Raw genomic sequence first — 26,716 nt, forward strand, 5'->3', positions numbered from 1 at the left:
TGCAGGAGACGCCACTGCAACCAGGGGATCGAATATTGGTACGAGAAAAGCACCCTAGGGGCAAGTTGGATTACAGATGGGAGGCAACTCCCTATCGGGTGACAAGGAGAGTGCATCCCAAAAATCCAGTGTATGAGGTTTGACCTGAGGGAGAAGAAGAGCGCGAAACTGCAACATGCTCCATCCTTGTGTGTCTGAAGGGGAGATAGTGACTGAACCCAGAAAGAGCAGAGGAATTCTGCACCAAGAAGGTATGCGGACCATGAAGATGAAGGGTGGGTAGTACTTGCAGTACCAAGAGAAGTAACACTACCACCTCAAACCAGCTCTGAGGATAGATCAATAGATCAAAAAATTAAAGATGTGTCTGACAGGATATCAAGACTCTTCAGACCTACAGATCACTACCCATTCCTGCTAATACATGTGGGGACAAATGACACCGCAAGAAAGGACCTGGAAACCATCTGCAGTGACTTTGAAGACTTAGGCAAGAAAGTGAAAGAATTGGGAGCGCAGGTGGTCTTCTCATCCATCCTCCCAGTGGATGGCCATGGAACAATGAGGTGGAATAAGATTCTACAGGTGAACAACTGGCTACGTCGATGGTGCCGTCAACAAGGATTTGGATTTCTGGATCACGGAATGAATTACCTATACGATGGACTACTTGCTAGAGATGGGGTGCACCTTACGAAGACTGGAAAACATGTATTTGGAAGTCGCCTTGCTACACTCATCAGAAGAGCTTTAAACTAGAACAATGTGGGAAGGGAAGCAAAAGGCCAGAAAAAGCCATACAGCTGACAAATACTATTGAGATCTCTGCTACTGGAAGTGGAAAGGAAGAACAAAGACAAAACAATTTAAATAATAAAAATATGGGAGGAAGAGAAACCAATCACAAACTAAAATGTTTTTATACAAATGCACAAAGCATGGGCAACAAACAAGGAGAATTGGAACTACTAATGCAGGAAAAGGAATATGATGTCATTGGAATCACTGAAACTTGGTGGGACGATACACATGATTGGAATAAAAGGCTAAAAGGATACAACTTATTTGCAAGAAACAGACTTGATAAACGAGGAGGAGGTGTTGCATTGTATGTTAGAAAAGCGTATATCTGCACAGAGATTGAAGCTTCAGAGACTGGGAGTTCTGTGGAAACTGTTTGGGTAAGAATACAAGGAGAGAACAACGGAAAGGACACCATTGTAGGCATTTACTACAGGCCACCTGGGCAAGCTGAAGATATGGATGAACTCTTTATGTATCAAATGACCAAGTTCTCCAAAAAATATGACGTAGTGGTCATGGGAGATTTCAACTATCCAGACATTTGTTGGGAATCTCTCTCAAGTAAAACTAACAGGTCAAGCAAATTCTTATCCTCTCTTGCTGACAACTTTATCTTCCAAAAGGTAGGGGAGAAAACAAGGGGATCTTCTACTTTGGATCTAATCCTTATAAGCAGGGAGGAAATGGTTAAGGAGGTAAAGGTGGCTGGGACCCTAGGAGGCAGCGATCATGCTATTATAGAATTTTGGATAACTAGAGGAGGAAGACATGTGAAGACTCAAACTTCAAGGTTAGATTTTAGAAAGGCAGATTTTAAGAGACTCAGAAAGAGAATAGGAGGAATCCAATGGCTGGATGTCCTTAAGGACAAAAATGTCCAGGAAGGATGGGAAATTTTTAAAAATGAGATTCTCAAAGCACAATCGTTAACAATCCCGAAAAGTAGGAAGAATGGGAAGCATTTAAGGAAACCAGGATGGATGAACACAGAACTTAAACACATGCTAAAAAGAAAGAAAGAAATGTTTATTAAATGGAAAGAGGGAGGCATATCTAAAGAAGATTATAATGCAGTCTGCAGATCCTGCAGGGCACGTATCAGATTAGCTAAAGCTGACAATGAATTAAGGCTTGCAAGAGATGTCAAAAGCAATAAAAAAGGATTTTGGGGGTATGTCAAAAGTAAAAGAAAAGTCAAAGACGCTATAGGATTTTTACAGGATGAAAATGGAGAAATGGTAAGAGAGGATGTTGAGAAGGCCAAACTTTTTAATTCCTATTTTGCATCTGTTTTCTCTCAGAAAGAAAATGTAACATCAACTGATCTTCACTGTCCTTTTAAAGGAATAGAGGAATCCAAGTTATCTGTAAACAGAAAGATTGTGAGGGAATATTTAGCTAACATAAATGAGTTCAAGTCTCCAGGTCTAGATGAATTACACCCCAGAGTACTGAAGGAGATCGTAGAAGAAATTTTAGAACCACTCTCCATAATCTTTGAAAATTCTTGGAGAACAGGAGAAGTCCCAGAAGACTGGAGAAGAGCAAATGTTGTTCCTATCTTCAAAAAGGGGAAGAAGGTGGACCCAGGGAACTATAGGCCGGTGAGTCTGACTTCTATACCAGGAAAGATCTTTGAACAAATTATTAAACAACATGTATGTAAGTACATGGATAAGAATGAAGTGATTAACCAGAGTCAGCATGGGTTTGTAACTAACAAGTCATGTCAGACTAACTTAATTTCCTTCTATGACAGAATCACTGACTGGGTGGATCAGGGAAATGCTGTAGATATAGTATATCTTGACTTCAGCAAAGCATTTGACAAAGTATCTCACACCATCCTTATTGAAAAAATGACCAAGTATGCAATGGACCAGGCAACTGTTAGGTGGATTCATAACTGGCTTAGTGATCGGACTCAAAGGGTGGTTGTAAATGGCTTCACATCCAGCTGGATGAATGTCTCAAGTGGGGTACCACAGGGCTCCGTCCTGGGACCTGTATTGTTCAACATCTTTATCAATGATTTAGATGAAGGAATTGAGGGTAAACTGATTAAATTTGCTGATGACACAAAGCTAGGAGGGATAGCTAATACTAGAGAAGAGAGAGAGAGGATTCAAAAAGACCTAAATAAACTGGAGCAGTGGGCAGCAACCAACAGAATGGTTTTTAACAGGGAAAAATGCAAAGTACTACATCTGGGCAATAAAAATGAAAAAAGCATATACAGAATGGGAGGAATAGAGCTAAGCAACAGTACATGTGAAAAAGACTTAGGTATACTAATAGATCATAGACTGAACATGAGTCAACAGTGTGGTGCAGCAGCAAAAAAGGCAAATACAATTCTGGGATGTATTAACAGAAGCATACAGTCTAGATCACGTGAAGTCATTATCGGTCTTTACTCCTCTTTGATCAGACCTCATCTGGAATACTGTGTACAGTTTTGGGCACCACATTTTAAAAAAGACATAGACAAACTGGAGCAAGTTCAGAGAAGAGCGACCAGAATGGTGACTGGTCTGCAAACCATGTCCTATGAGGAACGGTTGCAGGATTTGGGAATGTTTAGCTTGCAAAAAAGAAGACTGAGAGGAGACTTAATAGCTGTCTACAAATATGTCAAGGGCTGTCACATTGTAGAAGGATCATCTTTATTCTCATTTGCACAAGGAAAGACTAGAAGCAATGGGATGAAACTAAATGGGAGGAGACACAGATTAGATATTAGAAAAAACTTTTTGACAGTTAGGGTGATTAATGAGTGGAACAGGCTGCCACGAGAGGTGGTGAGTTCCCCTTCAATGGACGTCTTCAAACAGAGGCTGGACAGACATCTGTCTGAGATGATCTAGTGAATCCTGCTTTGAGCAGGGGGTTGGACCAGATGACCCAGGAGGTCCCTTCCAACTCTACCATTCTATGATTCTATGATTCTATGATCAATGACTGAACTTACAGGAGGAGTATCAGAAGCCCCGAGAGCTCCAAAAGATACAAGTCAAGAAGAGCTTTGCAGAACGGAGTGTGCCATCGCTGGTGTCCCACCCACAGGGTACACAGAGGAAAACTTCATCTGACAGTACATAATGTAGGAGATATGAGAATGGCAGATAATAGCAAAGCTTGGACCGCCGCCGAGGAGCATCTAGGGACAAAGCGATCCTTCCAGCCTGAGGACTGACAAGATTAAGGATAGGATGAATGTAAGAGGATTAAGGACTTCTGTAGTGGAGTGTACAGTGAAGCCTACATAAGCAAACATCGCCATCTAGTGGCCAGAGCTTGTAGGGACAGCAACAAAAAGAGAACAAACAGGAACCACAAAATAGGCATAGGTTGCCAGAGAGGAAACAAAAGAGAGGGACACTATCATGTGAGTGAGGAAGAGGGACCCGAGAGAGAGGGCCAACCAGAAGAATCGAGACGACCCGAGAGAGGGAGTCGATCAGAGGAATTGAGAGAGAGGGAGAGCTGAACAGAGGAATTGAGGAAGAGGGATCCGACAGAGAGAGAGAGCCGACCAGAGGGATCAAGAAGACCTGAGAGAGGGAGATGTTCAGAGGAACTGAGAGAGAGAGACGATCAGAGGAACTCAAGACGACTGCGGTGTAAATGACCTTACAGAGGGGACTTGGGGCCACGCTTCAGGAAACGGAGGCGGCCGGCATAAACGCATCACTGAAGCAAATAGTTAATAAAGGACTTGTGGCCTAACTGAGTAGTACCACTGACTCCTGTTACGGCCTGTATTGAGATTGTTACTGCCGACGTACTGACTAAGCGACGACAGTGAAGAGTACGAAACTGACTAACGCACTATAGACCAGGATATCAGGACAGAGACATAGCCATCATTATTATTATTGTTGTCTTGTTAGATATAGTTTTGATTGTTATAGCAACTCTCACCCCCAAAAAGGGGTATACATTTCCATTATAAAATACTTCACTGCATTACAATAATTTTTCAATCCTTCTTAATTCTGCATCTTAATCACCTTAACAGTTGTGTTAGGCTATTAAACAGTCTTTGGTTAAGTTATCACTGTGTCTTCATCTTCTGCACCATTGCATCCAAGCACCTGTTTGTAACTGCACAATCAATAACTGAATCGCAAAAGAAAAAAGAAAATTGCTCCGAAATGCGGGCAGGTTTATCTCCTAGTAATTGGCTGCTTGCCACACTACAGTTACATGTGGACCCAGCCTTAATGAGTAACCACCATTTTAGTTTTTTTTTTAACAAATCAATAATGCACTTAAAAATAACAAAAAACGTTGTAATATATCTTATTAGAGAAACTGATTCTTTCTGGATTCATCATTCAATCTCAAAATTCTCCATTCACAGGTAAAATCTGTTTTCAATCAACACAGGTGTTCCCAGTTTAGAAATGGATGATGACAGTTGGTGCTTATCAAGTTCTGTGGAGAACTTTAACTGTTGTTTCATTAGAACTTGAGCTTAGAGTAGCAAAATATCTGTCTGCCTCTAGCTCTTCCCCTTCTCCATAGAAGTTAAAAAGCACCAACGGATATCTACTACTATCTCAGTAATGGGGAAAATCTGTCTTCACTAAATACAAATTTTACTAAAGTATTGAGAGTAAAAGATCAATCCTGGCAGAAAAAGAAGCAAGTTTCTCTGATAAGATATATTAAAAAGTTGTTTTTTTCAGGTGTACTATTAATTTATGAAATAACAATTAAAATGGTTACATTTTTAATCAGTTTTATCATTAGATCAAATGTGTTTTTAATCGGGAGGGAGAGAGGAGAGGAGAAAGCCTGGCAGCGGCTTATCTCCCATGTAAGGATCAGTCGCAGGACAGTCGGGAGGCTCCCACACACATCAGATAATTGGCTGGTCCCATCGAAATTGGTTGGTTCAGTCAACTCTTACAGTATATCACAAAAGTGAGTACACCCCTCACATTTTAGTACATATTTCATTATATTTTTTCATGGGACAACACTGAAGATAGGACACTTTGATACAATGTAAAGTAGTCAGTGTACAGCTAGTACAACAGTGAACATTTGGTGTGCCCTGTAAATAACAACACACAGTCATTAATGTCTAAACTGCAGGCAATATAAGTGAGTACACCCAAAGTGAAAATGGCCAAATTGTGCCCAATTAGCCATTTTCCTCCCCGGTGTTATGTGACTCATTAGTGTTACAAGGTCTCAGGTGTGTTAAATTCAGTGTTATCCCTCTCACACTCTCTCATATTGGTCACTGGAGTTCAACATGGCACTTCATGGCAACGTGCTCTCGGAGGATCTGAAATTAAGAATTGTTACTCTACATAAAGATGGCTTAGGCTATTAGTAGATTGCCGAAATCCTGAAACTGAGCTGCAGAACGGTGGCCAAACCATACAGCGGTTTAACAAGATAGCTTCCACCATGGTCAACCAAAGTTGAGTGCACATGCTCCGCATCATATTTAGAGGTTGTCTTTTTAAAATAGAACGTATGAGTGTTGCCAGCATTGCTGCAGATGTTAAAGGGTTGGTGGGGCAGTGCTCAGACCATACGCCGCACACAGCATCAAATTGCTCTGCACGGCTGTCGTCCCAGAAGGAAGCCTCTTCTAAAGATGATGCACAAGAAATCCCGCAAACACTTTTTTGAAGACAAGTAGACTAAGGACATGGTGTACTAGAACCTTGGCCTGTGAGCTGATAAAATCAAGATAAGCTTATTTGGTTCAGAAGGTGTCAAGCTTGTATGGTGGCAGCCAGGTGGGGAGTACAAAGATATGTGTGCCTTGTCTACAGTCAAGCATGTGGTGGGAGTGTCATGGTTTGGGGCTGCATGAGTGCTGTTTGCTGTGGGGAGCTACAGTTCATTGAGGTAACCATGAATGGCAACATGTACTGTGACATACTGAAACAAAGGCTGATCCACTCCCTTTGAAAACTGCTCTGTAGGGCAGTATTCCAATATGATAACGACCCCAAACACACCTCCAAGACTACCACTGCCTTGCTAAAGAAAATGAGGGTAAAGGTTCTGGACTGTCCAAGCATGTTCCAGACCTAAACCCCATTGAGCATCCTCAAACAGAAGGTGGAGGAGTGCAAGGTCTCTTAACATCTACCAACTCCGTGATGTAGTCATGGAGAACTGGTAGAGGAGTCCAGTAGCAACCTTTGAAGCTCTAGTGAACTCCATGCCCATGACAGTTAAGGCAGTGCTTGAAAATAATGGTGGCCACACAAAATATTGACACTTTGGGCACAATTTGGCCATTTTCACTTAGGGGTATACTCACTTTTGCTGCCAGCGGTTTAGAGAATAATGGCTTTGTGCTGAGTTATTTAGCGGGAACACCAAATGTACACTGTTATACTAGCTGTACACTGACTACTTTACATTGTATCAAAATGTCATATCTTCAGTGTTGTCCCATGAAAAGATACAATAAAATAATTACAAAAATGTGAGGGGTGTACTCACTTTTGTGACATACTGTATATAATGTGTCTTTGGGCCTTAAGGCTACTTCTCACTATGAGCTTTTGGTGAGTTTTTGTATATTTTCTGCAGCCTTTGTGCACTCATTAAGTAAGATAGGATACTTTAATTTTTTCGAAAATACGCATCATCAAAAACTCACAAAAAACTCCGTCATTCAGTCATTACTCAGCATAAACTGATATGCTGCGAATGTTAAATTTGCAGCACTAGTCAGTTTCCACTGCAAATTTTCTCAGCATATAAATTACATTTTGTTAAATTATTTTCTTCACAATGCTTGTATTGGAATATGCAACTGATTTTCCATTGCAAAAATCAAGACTGGAAATCTGCTTTGTGTCCGACTCTTCTAAACATTCCCCTATTGCCTCTTCCAGGTAAAACAAGAAGTGGGAGATGTTAATATCCTCGTAAATAATGCTGGCGTTGTGTTCTGTGCGGACCTTCTGTCTCTAGAGGATAGTCAGATCCAGAAAATATTTGAAGTGAATGTGATTGCTCACTTTTGGGTAAGTATTACTGGTAATTGTTTAGAACTGGACTAAGGCATTTTTAAGTGTCTTATATATTATATATAGTTAGATCATTCAAGAGAGCACAGTATTTACATTTTAGACTGTTTTAGATCACAGCCCAACCAGCAACTTAGCCTGCACGAGACAATTTCCATTAATTTGCGGAAAAGTTATAGGAGCAGGACTAGTTTGTCAGGGGCCCACCAGTAACATTGATTCTTGGGGACCACAGTTCCCCCAAATGCAAATATTAAATTACCCTTAGTAACAAATTTACATATGCTTCTATATAATAATAAACTAGGACATTTTTTATATTAATGTAAGACGCTGCCTTTGTCTGTACAGATTGAATCAAGTATACTGTATCAACTACTACTCAAATAGAGGGGATGTCTACTTCTGCACAGGAGCCCACCAGGAGATTCACCTGTTCCCCTGAGAACCAGTCCGATTCTGCATAAGAGCCATTTATACTGCATTATTATCGATAAAGAACATTCCTAAGAACACTTGTTTCACGATAATCATGCAGTCTAAAGCATGCAGCCTATTACACTATGGACAAGGGATTTGATTTGTACAAAAGATCATCGTTCTCGGCAGCACATTGTCCTATGTAAACAGGACCTATGCTGCCGAGACCAATGGCAGCCTATGCGCACTGATTCAATCAACTACAGATCGTTCAGTGAGCATCTGAAGCGCGGTCTGCCTGTGTAAACAGGATATATATCAACCATTGACTGGCAAACGTGTTCTTTGTTGATGCATGTTTAGCACTGCGAATCCCGCATTGTAAATGAACCTTTAAAAAATGTCAATTGGCAAAGATCAAGTATATGTAAGATCAAATACCATATCAGGGTACTACTGAATGTAATCTTGACACCACACAATGCTCAACTGTGAAGTGCCTATTTGTGTACATGAGAATTGTGCCAATGAGTACTTGTTATCACACTTAGGCAAGTAGCAAGCAAGAGTGTATTTACATCTGTAGGACAAATCTTGGCAGTGACGTGTGTTCGCTATTGCTCTGTACTCTCTTTTTGTAACTCTAGACCACACGAGCATTCCTGCCATCAATGATGAAGAACAATCATGGGCACATTGTGACTATTGCATCAATAGCTGGAGTTTTCGGGGTTCCATTTATGGTGGACTATTGGTATGATTTTATAATGTATTCTCACAATTATTGATATTTGGTATTTCAATGCTACCAAACCACAAGATACTGTAAAGTACGGTAAACCAAAGAACCATAACATACTTGTACATTTCACAGTTGTAATGAAAATTACTAAGTTAATTCTTTAATTAGAACTATGTAATGCATGTGATTATACATCAATGTAGTATGGAAGGGGATGCATGACAGGAGAGGTTAGAAGAAAAGTAATTTATTCCAGAAACAGTGGCACTTTAATTAGAACCACAATACCTGTTATAGCCTAGGGATAAGACTGCCACTGTTTCTGGAAAAGAAAACACTTTTTTTTCTAAGACTATGAGCACACATTGTTTTTCTGGAAGTTTTTAAAATAGATAATGAGCGGAAAGTGAGCAGAAACTCTCCAAATCCTCATCAAATTCTCAAAAGTCCTCAAAAGCTAAGTTTCTGCAGCGAAAAATTCTGGAAAATCCCTTTAAAGAAGTTGTCCACTACTTGGACAATGCCTTCTCATAGCCCACATTTGGTCCCGATAAAATAAAAACACTTATGCTCATTTCCGTGCCGGCGCCGTTCCAGCAGTGCTGTCACTAGCTGTCCTGGGGCCCCCGTGCGGTGTTGTGACATGTGAGCCAGGCGCCCAATCAGCGCTGGCGTCACTGTCCCCGTCTTCGGACAAATTGAACATGAAGAGGAAGTCACAGATCAGCTGCAGCTGGTCTGACTTCCTTTTCATGTTAAAGTTGACAGAATGTGGAGACAGTGACGCCAGTGCTGATTGGGCGCAGGACTCACGTGTCACAACAACCGCATGGGAGAGAAGGGATCGCGAGTTCCGACAAAGCTGGAACGGAGCCGGCACAGGAGGGGAGTATAAGCTTTCTATTTTATAGGGGGCAAACATTTAGATCAATGAGGGGTTATCCTAGTAGTGGCCAACCCTGTTAAGATAATTTTCACAAAGAAAAAGCACACACCTGCACTAAATTCCAGTCAACCAACCCATTATCATTAGCGATCACTACTGACAAATATTGCATTTTATTATCTCTCTCTTTCTCTCTCTCTCTATATATATGTTTTAGCTTTAGTAATATAAATAATGTGAAATGTATAATTCCGTTTCAGCTCTACCAAGTTTGCTGCAATCGGATACCATAAAGCACTGACCGCTGAGCTTGCAGCACTGCAGATGTCAGGAATAAAAACATCATGTCTGTGTCCTGCTTTTGTGGATACTGGCTTTGTTAAAAATCCAGGTTCAAGGTAAAAGCCTGAATGTTTACTTATCAACATGCACAATTATTATTATGTTACAGTGCGTATGACAAAAGACAACAGAAGTGTATAAGATCCACAAATGCCACGTGGCTCAAGTGATGAATAGCTGCATAGCTTGATACATGACTCAAGTGGCATAATAAAGACCCTCATACACATGAGATTAATGTTGGCTGAATGTGTATTGGGGCACCGGCCAACTGATGGCCAGGGGAGATGTTGACATGTCCGATTTCAGATTGCCATTTGCATTGTTCTGCCTGATATAAGCCTCCGGCCGATGTGTCAGTGAGTGGCTTCCTCATATAGAACACAGGAGTGCTCCTGTGTATGGGGGAGTCGTCTGAGATGGCTGTCGGCTAAAGCATTGTTTGTTATGTTCTGCAACTTAGAACTAAGGAATAGGAGGGAAAAGCTGTCCCTGCACTGAGACTCAGCTTAAACCCTATGCTGGGGTGGGTGCCCTATTCCTTGTGAATAGCCCCACCGACACTCCTGCACTGAACTCAAACGAAGACCTGAAGGAAAGGGAAGGGGTGTCCCTAAAAGATCTAAGAACTGGGAGCAAAAACAGGAGACCTCCTCAAAGAAAAGTAAGTTGCAGAAACGAAGATAAAAGGAAACAAAACTGGTGGAACAAAAAGTCCCAGGATATCAATTGTCCTAAGCACAAAAAACTAACAAGGCAACTTAGCCAGAGCACAAGCGAAACAACACTGATGCACCTACTTGATGACTTCCCATTGCCACTCTGGCCACCAGAAACTCCGACCGATAGACTTCATAGTTTCCGAATTCCCTGGGTGACCCGCCAACTGAGACTCATGACATTCAACAAACAACGCTCTCCTCAAGGCTCTAGGCACAAACCATTTACCAGATGGAGTGTTAGTTGGTGCAGACCTTTCCTTCAGGTCTTCGTTTGAGTTCAGTGCAGGAGTGTCGGTGGGGCTATTCACAAGGAATATGGCACCCACCCTAGCGTAGGGTTTAAGCTGAGTCTCAGTGCCGGGACAGCTTTTCCCTCCTATTCCTTAGTTCTAAGTTGCAGAACATAACATTGTTCAGCCGACAGCTTGTCACGCAAGGTGTGGGAAAGACCCAGAGCAACACAAAGGGATGAGGGAAAGGGAGCCAAGACTCCAGGGAAAGGGGAGAAGCGGAGACCTACCAGGTCGATCCAGCCCCACCCCGTCTCCCCCCAAGTCCCCGTACTGGCCCCCCACCAACCGCCGCAAGCGTGCACCGCCCTGTCTTTCCCCGGCGTATGGCTAAGGCTAGGGAAGGGAGGAGATGAGCACTATTCGATCCCCACCAAACACCACAGACAGCAAGGGTAAACAAACAGGGGGAAATAGCTAGGTCAATAATAACAGTAACAGGATGGACCGCCCCCTCCAAAAAATGTCGCCATTCTTCAAACACCAACTTGATCGCCAAAAGTTCCCTATTACCCACGTAATAATTTCTCTCAGCCGAAGACAATTTTTTAGAAAAGAAGGCGCATGGACGCAATTTACCAAGGGACGGACCCTGAGACAACACAGCCCCGACCCAGACATCCGATGCATCAACCTCCACAATAAAGGGTTGGGTAACTTCAGATTGACTGAGTATAGGTGCAGTGGCAAAATGATTCTTTAAGGAAGATAAAAAGCCTGGAGGGAAGCATCCGACCATTTGGAAAAATCAGACCACTTCTTAGACATGTCAGTAAGGGGTTTCTCAATAACAGAGTAATTTTGGATGAATTTCCAGTAAAAATTAGTAAAGTCCAGAAAACGTTGTAGAGCCTTCAGGTTCTCGAGACGTTCCCAGTCAAGGACTGCACGGATATTCTCCAGATCCATCCGAAAACCCGAAGACGACAACAAGTACCCCAAAACCTGCACCTCATGAACAGTGAAAACACATTTTTCCAGTTTGGCATAAAGATCCCTTAATATCTGGAGCACCTGCTTAACATGCCCCTGATGAGTCTCAAAATCAGGTGAGCAAACCAAAATATCTTCCAGATAAACCACGACAAACCTCCACACCAAATGATGGAAAATATCATTTATGAAATGCTGGAATACCGCAGGTGCATTGGTCAAACCAAAAGGCATAACCAGACTCTCGAAATGTCCTTCCGGGGTATTGAACACTGTTTTCCATTCGTCCCCTTCTCTGATTCTAACCAGGTTGTAGGCTCCCCTTAAATCCAACTTGGAGAATACCTTAGCTCCTACAACCTGGCTGAACAAATCAGGAATCAGAGGAAGAGGGTATGAATCACGGATGGTAATTTGATTTAATTCCCGGAAATCTAAACAGGGACGTAGACCGCCATCTTTTTTCGTCACAAAGAAGAACCCTGCCGCTACGGGCGAAGATGAGGGTCTGATATGTCGCTTCTCCAGACTTTCTGCAATAAAATCCTTCATGGCTTGTCTCTCAGGGCCAGAAAGATTATAAAGTCTGGATTTCGGTAGTTTAGCTCCAGGGGTCAGGTTAATTGGACAGTCATAAGCACGATGAGGAGGCCAATCCTGACACCCCTTCTCCTTAAAACCAGACAGAAAAGCAGGTAATATTTCCGTAGAGACAGTAGCAAGGGAAGTATCTAAACAGTTCTCATGGCAGTAATCTTCCCATTCAGTAATAATCTCCCCTGCTTGCCAATCCACCAACGGATTATGTTTAACAAACCAAGGGACTATTTGACAATGAACTGACCCCACCCTCAGCTTTACATTATGTACAATCTGAGTAAATGCTTTCTGTGCAAGTGGCACCGAGTCAGTGGCAAAGATGGAAATAAGTTCAGCTAAAGCACAGCAAGCAAGACCATGAGTTTTCACAAACTCAGCATCAACCATGTTGACTCCGGCTCCACTGTCAACAAACACAGAAATTTTCTCGGTTTTGCTCTCTAGCACCACCTCTGCTGACAGGACAAAGTGAGAACTGCAGGTTGGTAACAAATGCACCCCTTTTTTATCCAACGCCAGACTCCCCAGAGTTAATCGAGACTCCTTTTGTTTAGGAATTGCAGGACAAAATGTCCCTTTTTCCCCACATAAAAAACATACGCCTTTTTTCCTGCGAATCTCCGGGGAGATGTATGATGTAGAGACACCCCCTAACTGCATGGGTTCCTCCACTTCCCCCAGTACTGGCTCAACCCCAGACCACTCCCCCGGCAGAGGTACACAACCCTGACAAGAAGGCTCTTGGAGAAGGTGGTCTCACCCGTCTATCCCAAAGATGTCCATCAAGACGTATGGCCAACGACATGGCAGCCTCCAAGTACTAAAGGGTTTCATATACTGCCAAGGCATCTTTTCAACCTTTCAGTAAGCCCCTCACAAAATTGACTTCTAAGGGCTGAGTCATTCTATTTGGAATCCGTTGCCCATGTACGGAATTCCGAACTGTACGTCTCCACTGACTGATTCCCTTGCTGAAGGCGACATAGCCTAGACTCAGCCAAGGCGACTTGGTCAGGGTCATCATAGATGAGGGGCAGAGCCCTGAAAAACCCCTCCACAGACTGGAGACAAACCGAGTCCTGCGGTAAAGAAAACGCCCACGACTGAGGATCTCCCTGCAGTAGAGAGCTCACAATACCAACCCGTTGCTCCTCATTTCCCGAGGAGTAAGGACAAAGTTTAAAATACTGTTTGCAGGCCTCTTTGAATACAAAAAACTTGTCCCTACCTCCTGAAAATCTGTCCAGGAGGGCAACCTTGGGTTCAGGCTGGGCAGGCCTACCTGCAGAGACACCCACATTAGCGACCTGTAGCCGCTGATGTTGCTGTTGAACCAGTGGAGGTCATTCACCTCCAGGGACAGACAGCAGAACTGCTCTGCGAGCTCTGGAACAGTACCCATACCAAGGGAGAAAGGAAAAAAAAAGTCCATGCCCAAAAAACACACAGAGAGGGGAAAAAAACAAAGTGTCAGTTTTTTTTTTCCTTTTCAAAATGTGCTCGGCCGGCGATAATGTCACGCAAGGTGTGGGAAAGACCCAGTGCAACACAAAGGGAAGAGGGAAAGGGAGCCCAGAGTTCAGGGAAAAGGGCGAAGCGGAGACCTTCCAGGTCGATCCAGCCCGACCCTGTCTCCTCCAACATCCCCGTACTGGCCCCGCGCCAACCGCCGCACGCATGCCCCGCCCTGTCTTTCCCCGGCGTATAGCTAAGGCTAGGGAAGGAATGTGTGAGCACTAGTCAATCCCCACCAAACACCACAGACAACAAGAGTAAACAAACAGGGGGAAATTGCTTAGCTCTAGACGAGTCCAGACAACTGCGCATACGTCCTCAAGCTCCAGAGAGGACAAAGTCCTGCTCTAGCTAAAGCCTTCACAAGTAGTAATGAATATCGCTTGCACCTCCCTCTGAAACACAGCAGGTATTTATACACCCAGGCTGGGTGTTAATTAGCTAGAGGAAGGTAGCTGCTGGGTTCTAGAGAAAGCCTCTAAGAAGATGTCTGTAATGCCAAATTTAGAGATCTCCTGCAACCAACTGCAGGGCGACTGTCTGTCACTTTTGACACACCCATGACACAGCCATGTAATGTGTATGGCCAGCTTTAGACTCAGCAGCTTTAGAAACTAGCAACAATATGAACACAGAATAGCAGGAAGGTTATAAAAGTATAGTTAAAGAGTAACTGCCATTTTGATTTTTATTTCATAAATTAATAGTTTTAATGAAAATAAGCTACTTTGTAATATATCTTATCCAAGAAACCTGCTTCTTTCTCCTTCTGGACTGAGCTTTCACTTTCAAAGTTCTCAATTCTGGAGCAGAATCTATATTCAGTGAAGACTGATTGTTGCATTAGTGAGATAGGAGATGACGATTGCTGCTGGTCAGATACTATATAGACAAGAGGGGGAGAGGTATAACTCTCTGTAAACCCCACCTACACCACTGATTGGCAGCTTTCTGTGTACATTGTATATTGACAAAAGCTGCTAATCAGTGGTGGGAGCGAGGTTGGATTAGGATGCACAAGAGCAGCTTGTCCCGTAGTGATAATTTCCTGCTGATAAAACACTGATTATATTGAAACAGCAAAACACAGCCCAGTAAGTGACACATCGATGGGATCATGGTCTCTGCCTCTAACATTCAGGGATGTCAAACTCAAACACACAGAGGGTCAAAATGAAAAACTTGGACAAAGTTGAGTGCCAACCAATATATAGTATAATGGGCCCCACAAAGTCCTCCATACAGTGTAATGAGCCCCACATAGTCCTCCATACTACAAAATAATGGGCACCACATAGTTCTCCATGCAGAATAATAGCCCCACATAGTCCTTCATACAGAATAATGGACCCCACATAGTCTTTCATACAGAATAATGGGCCCCACATAGTCCTCCATACAGTATTATGGGCTCCACATAGTCCTTCATACAGAATAATGGGCCCCACATAGTCCTCCATACAGAATAATGGACCCCACATAGTCTTTCATACAGAATAATGGGCCCCACATAGTCCTCCATACAGTATTATGGGCCCCACACAGTCCTTCATACAGAATAATGGGCCCCACATAGTCCTCCATACAGAATAATGGGCCCCACATAGACCTCCATACAGAATAATGGGCCCCACATAGTCCTCCATACAGAATAATGGGCCCCACATAGTCCTTCACACAGAATAATGGTGTCACGGGTGTGTCGCCATGAAGATCGTCGTGATTACACAGCCTGACTTCTCGCAGCTGCGTTTTTGGTGCTTGGTGTTTTTCGGCAGGGAGGGAGTTAATTCTCTCTCTCTGTGCTAGACGAGGCCCAGCCTCGCCCAGCTGCAGTTAATTCTGCAGTATTGGGACTCCTTAAAATACCTGCCGTTCTGATAGGGTAGTTGTCGGTGAAAGCTTCTCATGCAGACTATCAGAGCGATACGTGGTATTGTGGAGTTAGGAGCGAAGTGTACTCGGTGTGTTTTTTTCCCTTCCTCGCTTTATTCTTTATCCCCTTACCCGTTGGTGTTCCCTCCGTTGTAGTGGTGGTAAGTTTTTGTATGCGAGGTGGTTTTTGGTTTGCCCCTTGTACTGTCTCGTTCGTCTTGTACTGTGTTTTGCATATACGGACCTGTCCCCAATTGTTGTGATCGGGGTCCTTCTCAGGACTAGACTACTGAGGTTCAGGGATTCTCAGGAGGTAGGTTTACGCTGGCAGCCTGGACTTCTGTACCATCAACAGTACCTCCAGGTAGAGGGATTAGGCAGGGCCTCAGTGTAGGGTCAGCATAGGCTCCTGACCTCCTGAACGCCGAGACAGCGTGACATTTTCACCGACCCACTAAAAGATTCTCTCCAGCCACCATGGATCCTGTAGCCAATATAGCTCGGCAGTTGCAGAGTTTGTCCTTGGAGCTGGCGGACGTTAAGTCCAAGGTTCTGTATCCCCTGGAGCAAGCCAGATCAGAACCCAAAGTAGCTCTCCCTGACAGGTTCACGGGGGGGCGGGACAAGTTTTTTGTTTTCCGGGAGGCATGTAAGTTGTACTTTCGGCTGCGGCCTCGGTCATCGGGGAGTGAAGAACAAAGGGTGGGAATAGTTATCTCGCTCCTTCAAGGGGACCCCCAATCTTGGGCGTTCTCTCTTCCCCCGGGCTCTCCGGCTCTCCGGTCAGTGGATGGGTTTTTCTCTGCTCTGGGTCTTGTATATGATGACCCGGATCGGATCTCCCTTGCTGAATCTAAGTTACGTAGGATCCAGCAGGGAGATCGTCCAGCGGAGGAATTCTGTTCAGAATTCCGTAGGTGGGCCACGGACACCCAGTGGAATGACCCGGCTCTTCGGAGCCAGTTTTGTCAAGGTTTATCTGACAAATTAAAGGATATGTTGGCACAGTATGACTCTCCCGCGTCGCTGGAAGCCGCTATGGCCCTTGCTATTCGCATTGACAGACGGCTTCGGGAGAGGTGCGGGATAACTCCACCCCCTGTGATGACTCCACCTTCTACAAGGGTCCCTTATATGGAGGTTCCCCTGGTCAGTCCAGAGGAGCCTATGCAGTTAGGAGGGACATCCTTTTGGGGGAGGGGACCGGCGGTGCGCCACAAGACAGGAAGGTGTTTCTTCTGTGGGAGAAAGGGACATTTTATTGGGGGCTGTCCTTCCCGTCCTTTGCAGAGCAAAGAGTCGTCGGAAAACTATTGATCCCAGGTTGTGTGGTGGACGGCAATCTGGGAGTAGGTATTTCGTCCCTAGGTTCGTCTCAGTTTCTTGTACCGGCGGAGGTGGTGGTGGGTACGAGAACTGAGAGGTTATCTGTTCTTCTGGATAGTGGGGCCGGGGCTAATCTGGTGGACGCTCGGTTTGCTCGGGTTCAAGGTATGCGATTGAGTGTGTTGGCTAAACCCATCCCCATATTCTCGATCGACGCCAGGCCTCTCGGTCAGGGAAGTTTTTCGCAAGCGGTGCATAACATAAATCTTCAAGTGGGGGCGATACATAAAGAACTGTTGTCTTGTTACGTGTTGGAGGGTCTTCCCACTCCTATTGTGTTGGGCCTTCCTTGGTTAACTAAGCATAACCCGGTTATTAATTGGCAATCTAGAGAGATAAGCCAATGGAGTGAATTCTGTAAAAAAAACTGCATGAATACGGTCATCGGTACGGTCGCTCCTAGGGTCTTACTCCCATTTCTGGCTGACTTTGAGGATGTGTTCTCGGAAAGAGGGTGTCAGGAACTACCTCCTCATCGCGTGTATGACTGTTCGGTAAAACTGCTTCCTGGGGCCAAGTTACCTAAATCTAGGTTGTATAATTTGTCTGGTCCGGAGAGGCAGGCCATGAAGGATTATATTTCAGAAAGTCTGGCTAAGGGGCATATTAGACTTTCATCTTCCCCGGTGGCCGTGGGGTTCTTCTTTGTGAAGAAAAAAGATGGAGGCCTACGCCCTTGGCTGGATTTCCGTGAACTTAATCGGATTACGGTCCGAGATCCGTATCCGCTCCCACTTATCCCCGATCTCTTCAATCAGATTGTGGGCGCCAAATGGTTCTCTAAATTGGATCTCAGGCTGGCGTACAATCTGATTAGGATGAAGGAGGGGGATGAGTGGAAGACGGCTTTTAACACTCCGGAGGGACATTATGAGAACCTTGTCATGCCATTTGGTCTGACTAATGCCCCGGCGGTGTTCCAACACTTTGTTAATGACATTTTTCGCTGCCTGGTGGGTCAGTTTCTTGTTATTTATCTGGATGACATCTTAATTTACTCGCCTGATCTTGTGTCTCATCAGGAGCATGTTAGGCAGGTGTTACAGATCTTGCGGGATAATAAACTGTACGCCAAGTGGGAAAAGTGTGTGTTCGCCGTTCAGGAACTCCAGTTTCTAGGCTTCCTGGTGTCAGCGTCTGGTTTTCGTATGGACCCTGGGAAAGTGCGGGCAGTTCTTGAGTGGGATCTGCCAGAGAATCTTAAGGCACTACAACGTTTTCTGGGGTTTGCTAATTATTACCGGAAATTCATTCGTAATTTCTCGTCCATGGTTAAACCTCTCACAGACATGACAAAAAAAGGGACGGATTTTTCTAGGTGGTCTGACAACGCTTTTCAAGCTTTCTCCTCCTTGAAAAAATGTTTTGCCTCGGCACCCATACTCATTCAACCTGATGGGTCACAGCCATTCATTGTAGAGGTAGACGCTTCTGAGGTAGGGGTAGTATTATCACAAGGTTCGTCTCCTGGTAAATGGCGTCCGTGCGCTTTTTTCTCTAAAAAATTGTCATCCGCTGAGAGGAATTACGATGTCGGCAATAGGGAACTCTTGGCCATTAAGTTAGCTTTTGAGGAGTGGCGCCATTTTCTGGAGGGGGCTATCCATCCGGTCACCGTCATCACCGATCACAAGAACCTGCTATATCTGGAGTCCGCAAAACGTCTGAATCCCAGACAAGCTAGGTGGTCATTGTTTTTTACCAGGTTTAATTTTGTCGTCACATATCGTCCTGGATCAAAAAATGTAAAGGCGGATGCCTTATCTTGTAGTTTCCCTGGGGCCGGGAATACGGATGACCCGGTTCCTATCCTTCAGGAGGGGGTGGTGGTGTCGCCAGTATGCTCTGAGCTTGAGGAGGAAGTATTGGAGGCTCAGGGGGACGCCCCTGTTGGACCTCCTGGGAGACTGTTTGTTCCAGATCAGTTGCGACAAAAGGTGATCGAGGCACACCATAACTCAGCTTTGGCAGGACACCCAGGGAGTAAAGCAACTGTGGATCTCCTTTCGCGTCGGTGGCCTAATTTACATAGGGAGGTGGGAACTTTTGTTGCGTCCTGTGGGGTTTGTGCGCGCTCTAAGACCCCACGTACCCGTCCGTCTGGAGCTCTCTTACCTTTGAAGATCCCGGAGCGTCCTTGGACTCATCTGTCTATGGACTTTATTACGGATCTCCCGCCATCTTCGGGTAAAACGGTCATACTCGTTGTAGTGGACAGATTCAGCAAGATGGCACATTTTATCGCTCTTCCTGCTCTTCCTAATGCTAAAACTCTTGCGCAGGTGTTCATTGGGGAGATTGTAAGGCTTCACAGTGTACCCTCTGATGTGGTGTCAAATCGGGGGTCTCAGTTTGTGTCCAAATTCTGGAGGGCATTTTGTACACGGCGGGGGATGCATTTATCGTTTTCTTCGGCTTTTCATCCTCAGACCAATGGTCAGACGGAACGTCTGAAGCAGAGTTTGGAGACATATCTCCGGTGTTTTGTGTCAGAGAACCAGGAGGACTGGGCTTCTTTCTTACCTCTGGCGGAGTTTGCTCTTAATAATAGGCGGAGTGAGTCCACTGGTAAGTCCCCGTTTTTTGCGGCATATGGTTTTCACCCCCAGTTTTGTACTTTCAATAGGGGGGGCTCTTCGGGGGTTCCTGAGGAGGAACGATTTTCGTCATCACTCGCTTCGATATGGAAAGGGGTGCTCTATAATCTAAGTACTATGGGGAACCGATACAAACGTATGGCTGATAGGAAGAGAGTGTCTGGTCCGGACCTAAGTGTGAACGATCGGGTATGGTTGTCTACCAAGAATATAAAACTTAAGGTTCCCTCCTGGAAACTGGGTCCCAGGTTCATCGGGCCGTATAGGATCTGCTCTATAATTAATCCGGTGGCATTTCGTCTTGACCTCCCCTCTACTTTTAAAATTCACAACGTGTTCCACAGATCTTTGCTTAAAAGGTATGTGGCGCCGGTGATACCGTCACCTTTACCTCCTCCTCCTGTGGTGGTTAATGGTAACTTGGAGTTTCAGGTATCGAAAGTCATCGATTCACGTTTTAATCGCCGGTCCCTTCAGTACCTGGTTCATTGGAAGGGGTATGGTCCTGAGGAGAGGATGTGGGTTCCTGCGTCGGATATTAACGCAGACCGATTAATTCAGGCCTTCCACACGACTCACCCGGATAAACCTGGCCCTGAGGGTCCGGAGGCCCCTCGTAGAAGGGGGGGTACTATCACGGGTGTGTCGCCACGAAGATCGTCGCGATTACACAGCCTAACTTCTCGCAGCTGAGTTTTTGGTGCTTGGTGTTTTTCGGCAGGGAGGGAGTTAATTCTCTCTCTCTGTGCTAGACGAGGCCCAGCCACGCCCAGCTGCAGTTAATTCTGCAGTATTGGGACTCCTTAAAATACCTGCCGTTCTGATAGGGTAGTTGTCGGTGAAAGCTTCTCATGCAGACTATCAGAGCGATACGTGGTATTGTGGAGTTAGGAGCGAAGTGTACTCGGTGTGGTTTTTTCCCTTCCTCGCTTTATTCTTTATCCCCTTACCCATTGGTGTTCCCTCCGTTGTAGTGGTGTAAGTTTTTGTATGCGAGGTGGTTTTTGGTTTGCCCCTTGTACTGTCTCGTTCGTCTTGTACTGTGTTTTGCATATACGGACCTGTCCCCAATTGTTGTGATCGGGGTCCTTCTCAGGACTAGATTACTGAGGTTCAGGGATTCTCAGGAGGTAGGTTTACGCTGGCGGCCTGGACCTCTGTACCATCAGCAGTACCTCCAGGTAGAGGGATTAGGCAGGGCCTCAGTGTAGGGTCAGCATAGGCTCCTGACCTCCTGAACGCCGAGACAGCGTGACAAATGGGCCCCACATGGTCCTCCATACACAATAATGGGCCCCACATGGTCCTCCATACAGAATAATGGGCCCCACATAGTCCTTCATACAGAATAATGGGCCCCACATAGTGCTCCATACAGTATAATGGGTCCCACATAGTCCTTCATACAGTATAATGGGCCCCACATAGTTCTTCATACAGAATAATGGGCTCCATATAGTCCTCCATACAGAATAATGGCCCTACATAGGGGTGGGGGTTCTGGTGTCGTGGGCCAAATAAAACCACCCTGCGACCCAGATTTGGCCCACAGGCCAAAGTTTGACATGTATGTTTTACATCATGGTGCTCTCAGACTACAAAGCAAAAACCTGCTGACAGATTCCTTTTAATAGCAACTGCCATCTCTTATATCAGCAGTGTAAATATCTGTCTTAACCGAATACAATTTTTACCCATTAATTGAGAATTTTGAGAATGAATGGTCAGTCTTGAATGAGAAAGAAGCAAATTTCCCTTATAAGATATTACAAAATTGCTTACTTTTATTTGCACTATTGATTTATATAATAATTAAAATGAAGGTTACACTTTTCATCATTTTTGTCATTAGATCAAATAGGACCCATTGCTTTGCTTTAATTATCCTCCTGGCTTCTTTTTGAAGTAAGAGCTTGTATCTATCACCTTCTTGTCATGGAGGTAGAGCATGCAAGATTCTACATTTTTTTTCTCAAAAGGAGTTTCTTTTCTTCTTTTGAAACCAGAATGTAGGATCACTGGAAAGTTTAGAATATGTTTTTTGATCAAATAACGATATGTAATCCTCAGCGATATAGTAGTCTGTTGTAATAAGGACCACCATACCGTGCATATCTGCCCGACAGATGATGACATATTTTTTGGGTCTTAGTTTGTTGAAGGCACTATGCTCCCATAGTTAGATTAGTTGGGTACTAGTGTACACCATTGCTTTCAAAAATTAAAAAATATCAACAGTGTTAGTGGTTTGTGATGGGGGAATAAAAATAGACTTTAAACCACCCTTAAAGGCTTCTACTTTGACATCAGTATTACTGGAAATGTCAGAATGATCTGTAATTTCTAACAGAATGGTGGCATCAGCCTTAGTGTTACTGGTGGTATCGTTAGGTGCAAAATCAAAAGCACCCACTATTGCAAGAATTTCACCTTCTTTTGGTATATTATTAGACTCAATATTTTTTTTTAACCATTTATGTAAGTGAATCTTATGAGCTGCCTTAAATATATCGATTTCAACCGGATTGAATATCTCTGCTAAATAGTAGTTTTACCCCTTTGACAGCAGCGATTGACAATCAGAATTAAGGCCCCCATACACATCAGACTAATGTCGGATGAACCAGTCGATATTGACCGTTTCAGTCAACCGTGTAATATGTATGGGGCGCCGGCTGACTGATGGTCGGGAGAGATGTCAAACGGACATGTCGGATTTCAGACTGTTGATTGCATTTTTCTCTCTGAGATAAGTCGCCGGCTGACCTGTCATAGAGAACACAGAAGCGCTGCTGTGTATGGGAATATTGGATGAGATAGCTGTTGGCTGAACATTGTTCTGCAGAGAGCCATCTAATGTGTAGGGCTTCATCAGATTGAGAACAGTCATTGGTTTGTCCACAATAACTTATCTTCTACATAAAACCTGCTCACTCTTTTGACCTCTGCCTGACTCCCTTATTCTTCATGTGCCCCCATTTGATGGGACGCTAAAAGGTTGTTCTCAATAATGTGTTCTCTTCAGCAGTATTGGTATGATATTTAATTTCTGGGTCCTCAGAGATGTTTGCGACAGAGTCTGTGGTCCAATAGTCCAAGCTTTTCTTATGTTTGGCACTCTGTTTTGTTAGAGTTTATAGCTCTTCCAATCATGTCTAGAATCATAATCTATTTTCACCAGAGAAAATGATCGTTTTTCACATTGTTTAAATTTGGCTTTGTACAGGAACTAATTTTCTTTCCACTTTTTTATTGAAAAGCTGCATTTGTTGCTCAGTGAGCCGGGTTTGTAATTCAATTTGTGCTTTTCAGAGTTCAGTGATGACATTAGTGTACTCTTCTGGCTCATCTCGCTGTAATATGAGACGCATTCAATGCTCCATATGGGCTTCCAAGCTGCTAAAAAGACTGTGTCATCACTGTATTGTACATTGTTGCATTGTACATAATAATTTAAGGGATTAATAGTCCAAAAAAGCCATACTTCAAGTTCAGCAAGTGTTTCTACAAAAACACGTTTCAACATGCTCCTACGTTCTCTCCCCTCATTTAGGCCAGACGCAATACAGCTTTGGTTAGTTCCACCTGTTTCCATTAACATTTTAAATCCATCCACTACATCTCTAGTAGCTCAGAATAATCCCTTAAATGCTGTTTTCTATCGTGACAGCAGTATTTAAGTGGTAAAAGGGGTTAGAAGACCCCCTTTTACAGGATCGACCACCCACGGTGCCGATCGTTGCTATGGTACCATGAGGTCATCTGATGACCCCATTGAATGGTGGCCTGTTAGACTCGGCTTATAAGAAGAGTCTAGTAGGCTCTGTCAGTGACGCACTGGCAGGTCTCAGGCACTGCAGTACTGCAATGAATGAGACCAAAAATCAAAGTAAAAAATACTCGTGTCCCACAGTGGGACTAAGTGAAAAAGTAAAAAAGAAAGTTAAAGTAAATATGTAAAAAAGAGTTAAAAAAAAGCAACATAAAAAAGTGCACACAAATCACGAAAACCGATTTTCCACTAGAAACGCAGCCTTTATGATAAAACAAAAATAAAACAAAAGTACACATAAGTTATATCGTTGGGTCTGGGACAAAATGATCTAAAAAACTGTCATGTTATTTATTCCGTACGGCGAACACAGTAAAAAAAATAATAAAAAACAGGCCGAAAATATCCCTTTTTCATCATACTGATGCTCAAAAAATTTAACAAAAAGCGATCAAAAAGTCATATGGAAAAAAAAAAATGGTATAAATGAAGACGACAATGAAAATGACAAGCCCTAATATGGCTCATTCAGCAAAAAAATAAAACAGTTGCAGCTCTCAGAATATGGCGATGCAAAATCAAATACATTTTTGTAAAATATTGTTTTTATTCTGTAAAAGTAGCAAAGCATAAAAATACTATATACCTTATTTTTCGGACACACCGGACCATAAGACGCACCCCAAATTTTGGGGTGGAAAACAGGAAAAAAAATATTTTTTATAAGATGGGTGTCCGTCTTATAGTCTGAATAGGTATCTTACCTGGGGGTGTGGTGGAGCGGGGGTCACAGGAGACAGGGTCCTTCAGGAAGCCGGCGGAAGTGGAAGAATGCTGCAAGAAGCCGGTGCTCCAGCAGCGGGGAGTTGCAGTGGTGGTGAAGCAGCATCGCAGGGCCCTCCGTTCCCTCCCTCAGGAACCCGGCGCCTGCAGCAGAAGAGGTGAGATGCTGTGGGGCCGGTGCCTGGCTGGGGGCCGGTGTCTGTCTTTTGGCTGGGGCCTGGCTGGGGGCCTGTGCCTGGGGCTGTGGGCCTGGTGCCTGGGGCTGGGGGCCTGGTACCTGGGGCTGGGGGCCTGGTGCTGGGGGCCTGGTACCTGGGGCTGGGGGCCTGGCACTGGGGGACTGGTACCTGGGGTTGGGGGGCTGGTACCTGGGGCTGGGGGGCTGGTACCTGGGGCTGGTGGCCTGGGGCCTGGGGACCTGGTGCTGGGAACCTGGTGCCTGGAGACTGGTGCTGGGGGCCTGGTACTGGGGCCGGTGTCTTGCTGTGAGCGGCGTGGCAGAGCAGCATGAGCGGCTTCCGGTGCCCGCGGCCATCTTTTTGAAGCTGTGATTTACAGGAAAATGGCTGCCGGCATGGCAGAGCGCATGCGCCGGCTCCGGCGGCCATTTTCCTAAAGATCACAGCTTCAGGAACATGGCCGCTGACACCGGAGAGCCGCTCACGCAGCTCTGCCTCACAGCCACCGGCCCCGGTACCCGGCCAGGCCCTGGCCCCCAGCCAGGTACCGGCCCGCCTCACCTCTTCTTCTGCTGCCGCCGCCTTCCTGGTGGAGGGAGGGAACGGAGGGCCCTGCGATCCCGCTCCACCACCACTGCACCACCGGTAAGTTATGTTCAGACCATAAGATGCACCCCCCATTTTCCTCCCAAATTTGGGGGGTAAAAAATGCTTATGGTCCGAAAAATACGGTAAATCTGGTATCTCTGTAATCATACTGACCTGACGAACAAATCAGTCTCATCACTTTTACTGCACAGTGAACAACGCAAAGAAAAATATAAACAATAACTAAATTGCTAATTTTTGTTCATTCTGTGTCTGAAAAATCTGAATGAAAAACGTTATGTACCCAAAAATGGTATAAAAAAAATCTCCAGCTTGTGCATCAAAAGATAAAAAAGTTACAACTCTCAGAATATGGCAACGGAAAAAAAACTTTTTTTTTTTGGTAAAAAAGCATTTTTATAACCTATAACTACCTAATTACAGTGAGTTGTTCTGTCTGTCTTTTCATTTGAGTCACATTTTTGTGGGATTTACATGGAAACCCCGACATAAGTGCTCAGCGTAGAACACAAAAATGTGATCCTAGCCTTATACTGAAAGCGATCAAAAAATGTAATGTACCCACCAAAAAGGCCCAATAAAAATCCTAATTTATCCTGCACAAAACCAGCCCTCACTCAGGTTCATCATGTGTCACTGGAAATATAGGGGGTCCCATGTTATAGGTAGAACAAAGACTATGGAAATGCGATGGTTCCCACCCTTCCCCCGCCCCCAAATCCAATCCAGTGAAATTGTCGCTCCCAAATCCAAATGCCCCCTCCTTCTGAGCCCCCACTGTGCCTAAACCGCACTAAGCGGCCACTTGTTTGGCATGATTGTAGTGAGGAGAGAGCATTTAACAATTTACGGGCCACAAGTCACCAGAAGGACAAGCTGGTTACAGTGTATGGGGGTGCTACAATATATGGGGCCACAATGTATGGGCATTAAACTGTATAGGTGCACAATGTATGGGAACTAAACTGGCATATTTGCAATTCACCAGAATAAAGATTGGCGTGGATGTTACAAAATAGTCGCTGCAGCCATAGATGAATTCATTGAAAGGTGCAATTTCTACAATGGCGTCACTTTTGTTTTTTCTGCTGCTCTGACACCTTCTGGGCTCCACAAATGTCGCCCGCAAACTACTCTAGGGCTCCAAAAGCCAAGTAGCGCTCCTTCCTTCTCAGCCGTGATGTGTGACCTAACAGTAGTTTCTGATGACACATGGTGCATCATTGCGTTCGGGAGAAATTGCGC

The 26,716-nt window shown here is 44.5% G+C and overlaps 1 protein-coding gene across 2 annotated transcripts in view; it reads left to right on the top strand.

Annotated features, from left to right (window-relative positions):
* Positions 1-26,716, top strand: part of LOC141152682 (17-beta-hydroxysteroid dehydrogenase 13-like) — a 67,312-nt gene that overhangs the window by 29,985 nt on the left and 10,611 nt on the right. For both annotated transcript variants that reach the window (XR_012247136.1, XM_073637246.1), the window contains exons 3-5: positions 7,686-7,817; positions 8,888-8,994; positions 10,129-10,266. Coding sequence is in view for 1 of the 2 variants with exons in the window: in XM_073637246.1 (XP_073493347.1) it covers positions 7,686-7,817; positions 8,888-8,994; positions 10,129-10,266 (377 nt within the window). In the remaining variant the exon portion in view is untranslated. The remainder of the gene's footprint in view (positions 1-7,685; positions 7,818-8,887; positions 8,995-10,128; positions 10,267-26,716) is intronic.

This window comes from Phyllobates terribilis, unplaced genomic scaffold, assembly GCF_046119375.1.
Source record: "Phyllobates terribilis strain yellow unplaced genomic scaffold, ASM4611937v1 Scaffold_1__5_contigs__length_1240528914, whole genome shotgun sequence".
Lineage (NCBI taxonomy): Eukaryota > Metazoa > Chordata > Amphibia > Anura > Dendrobatidae > Phyllobates > Phyllobates terribilis.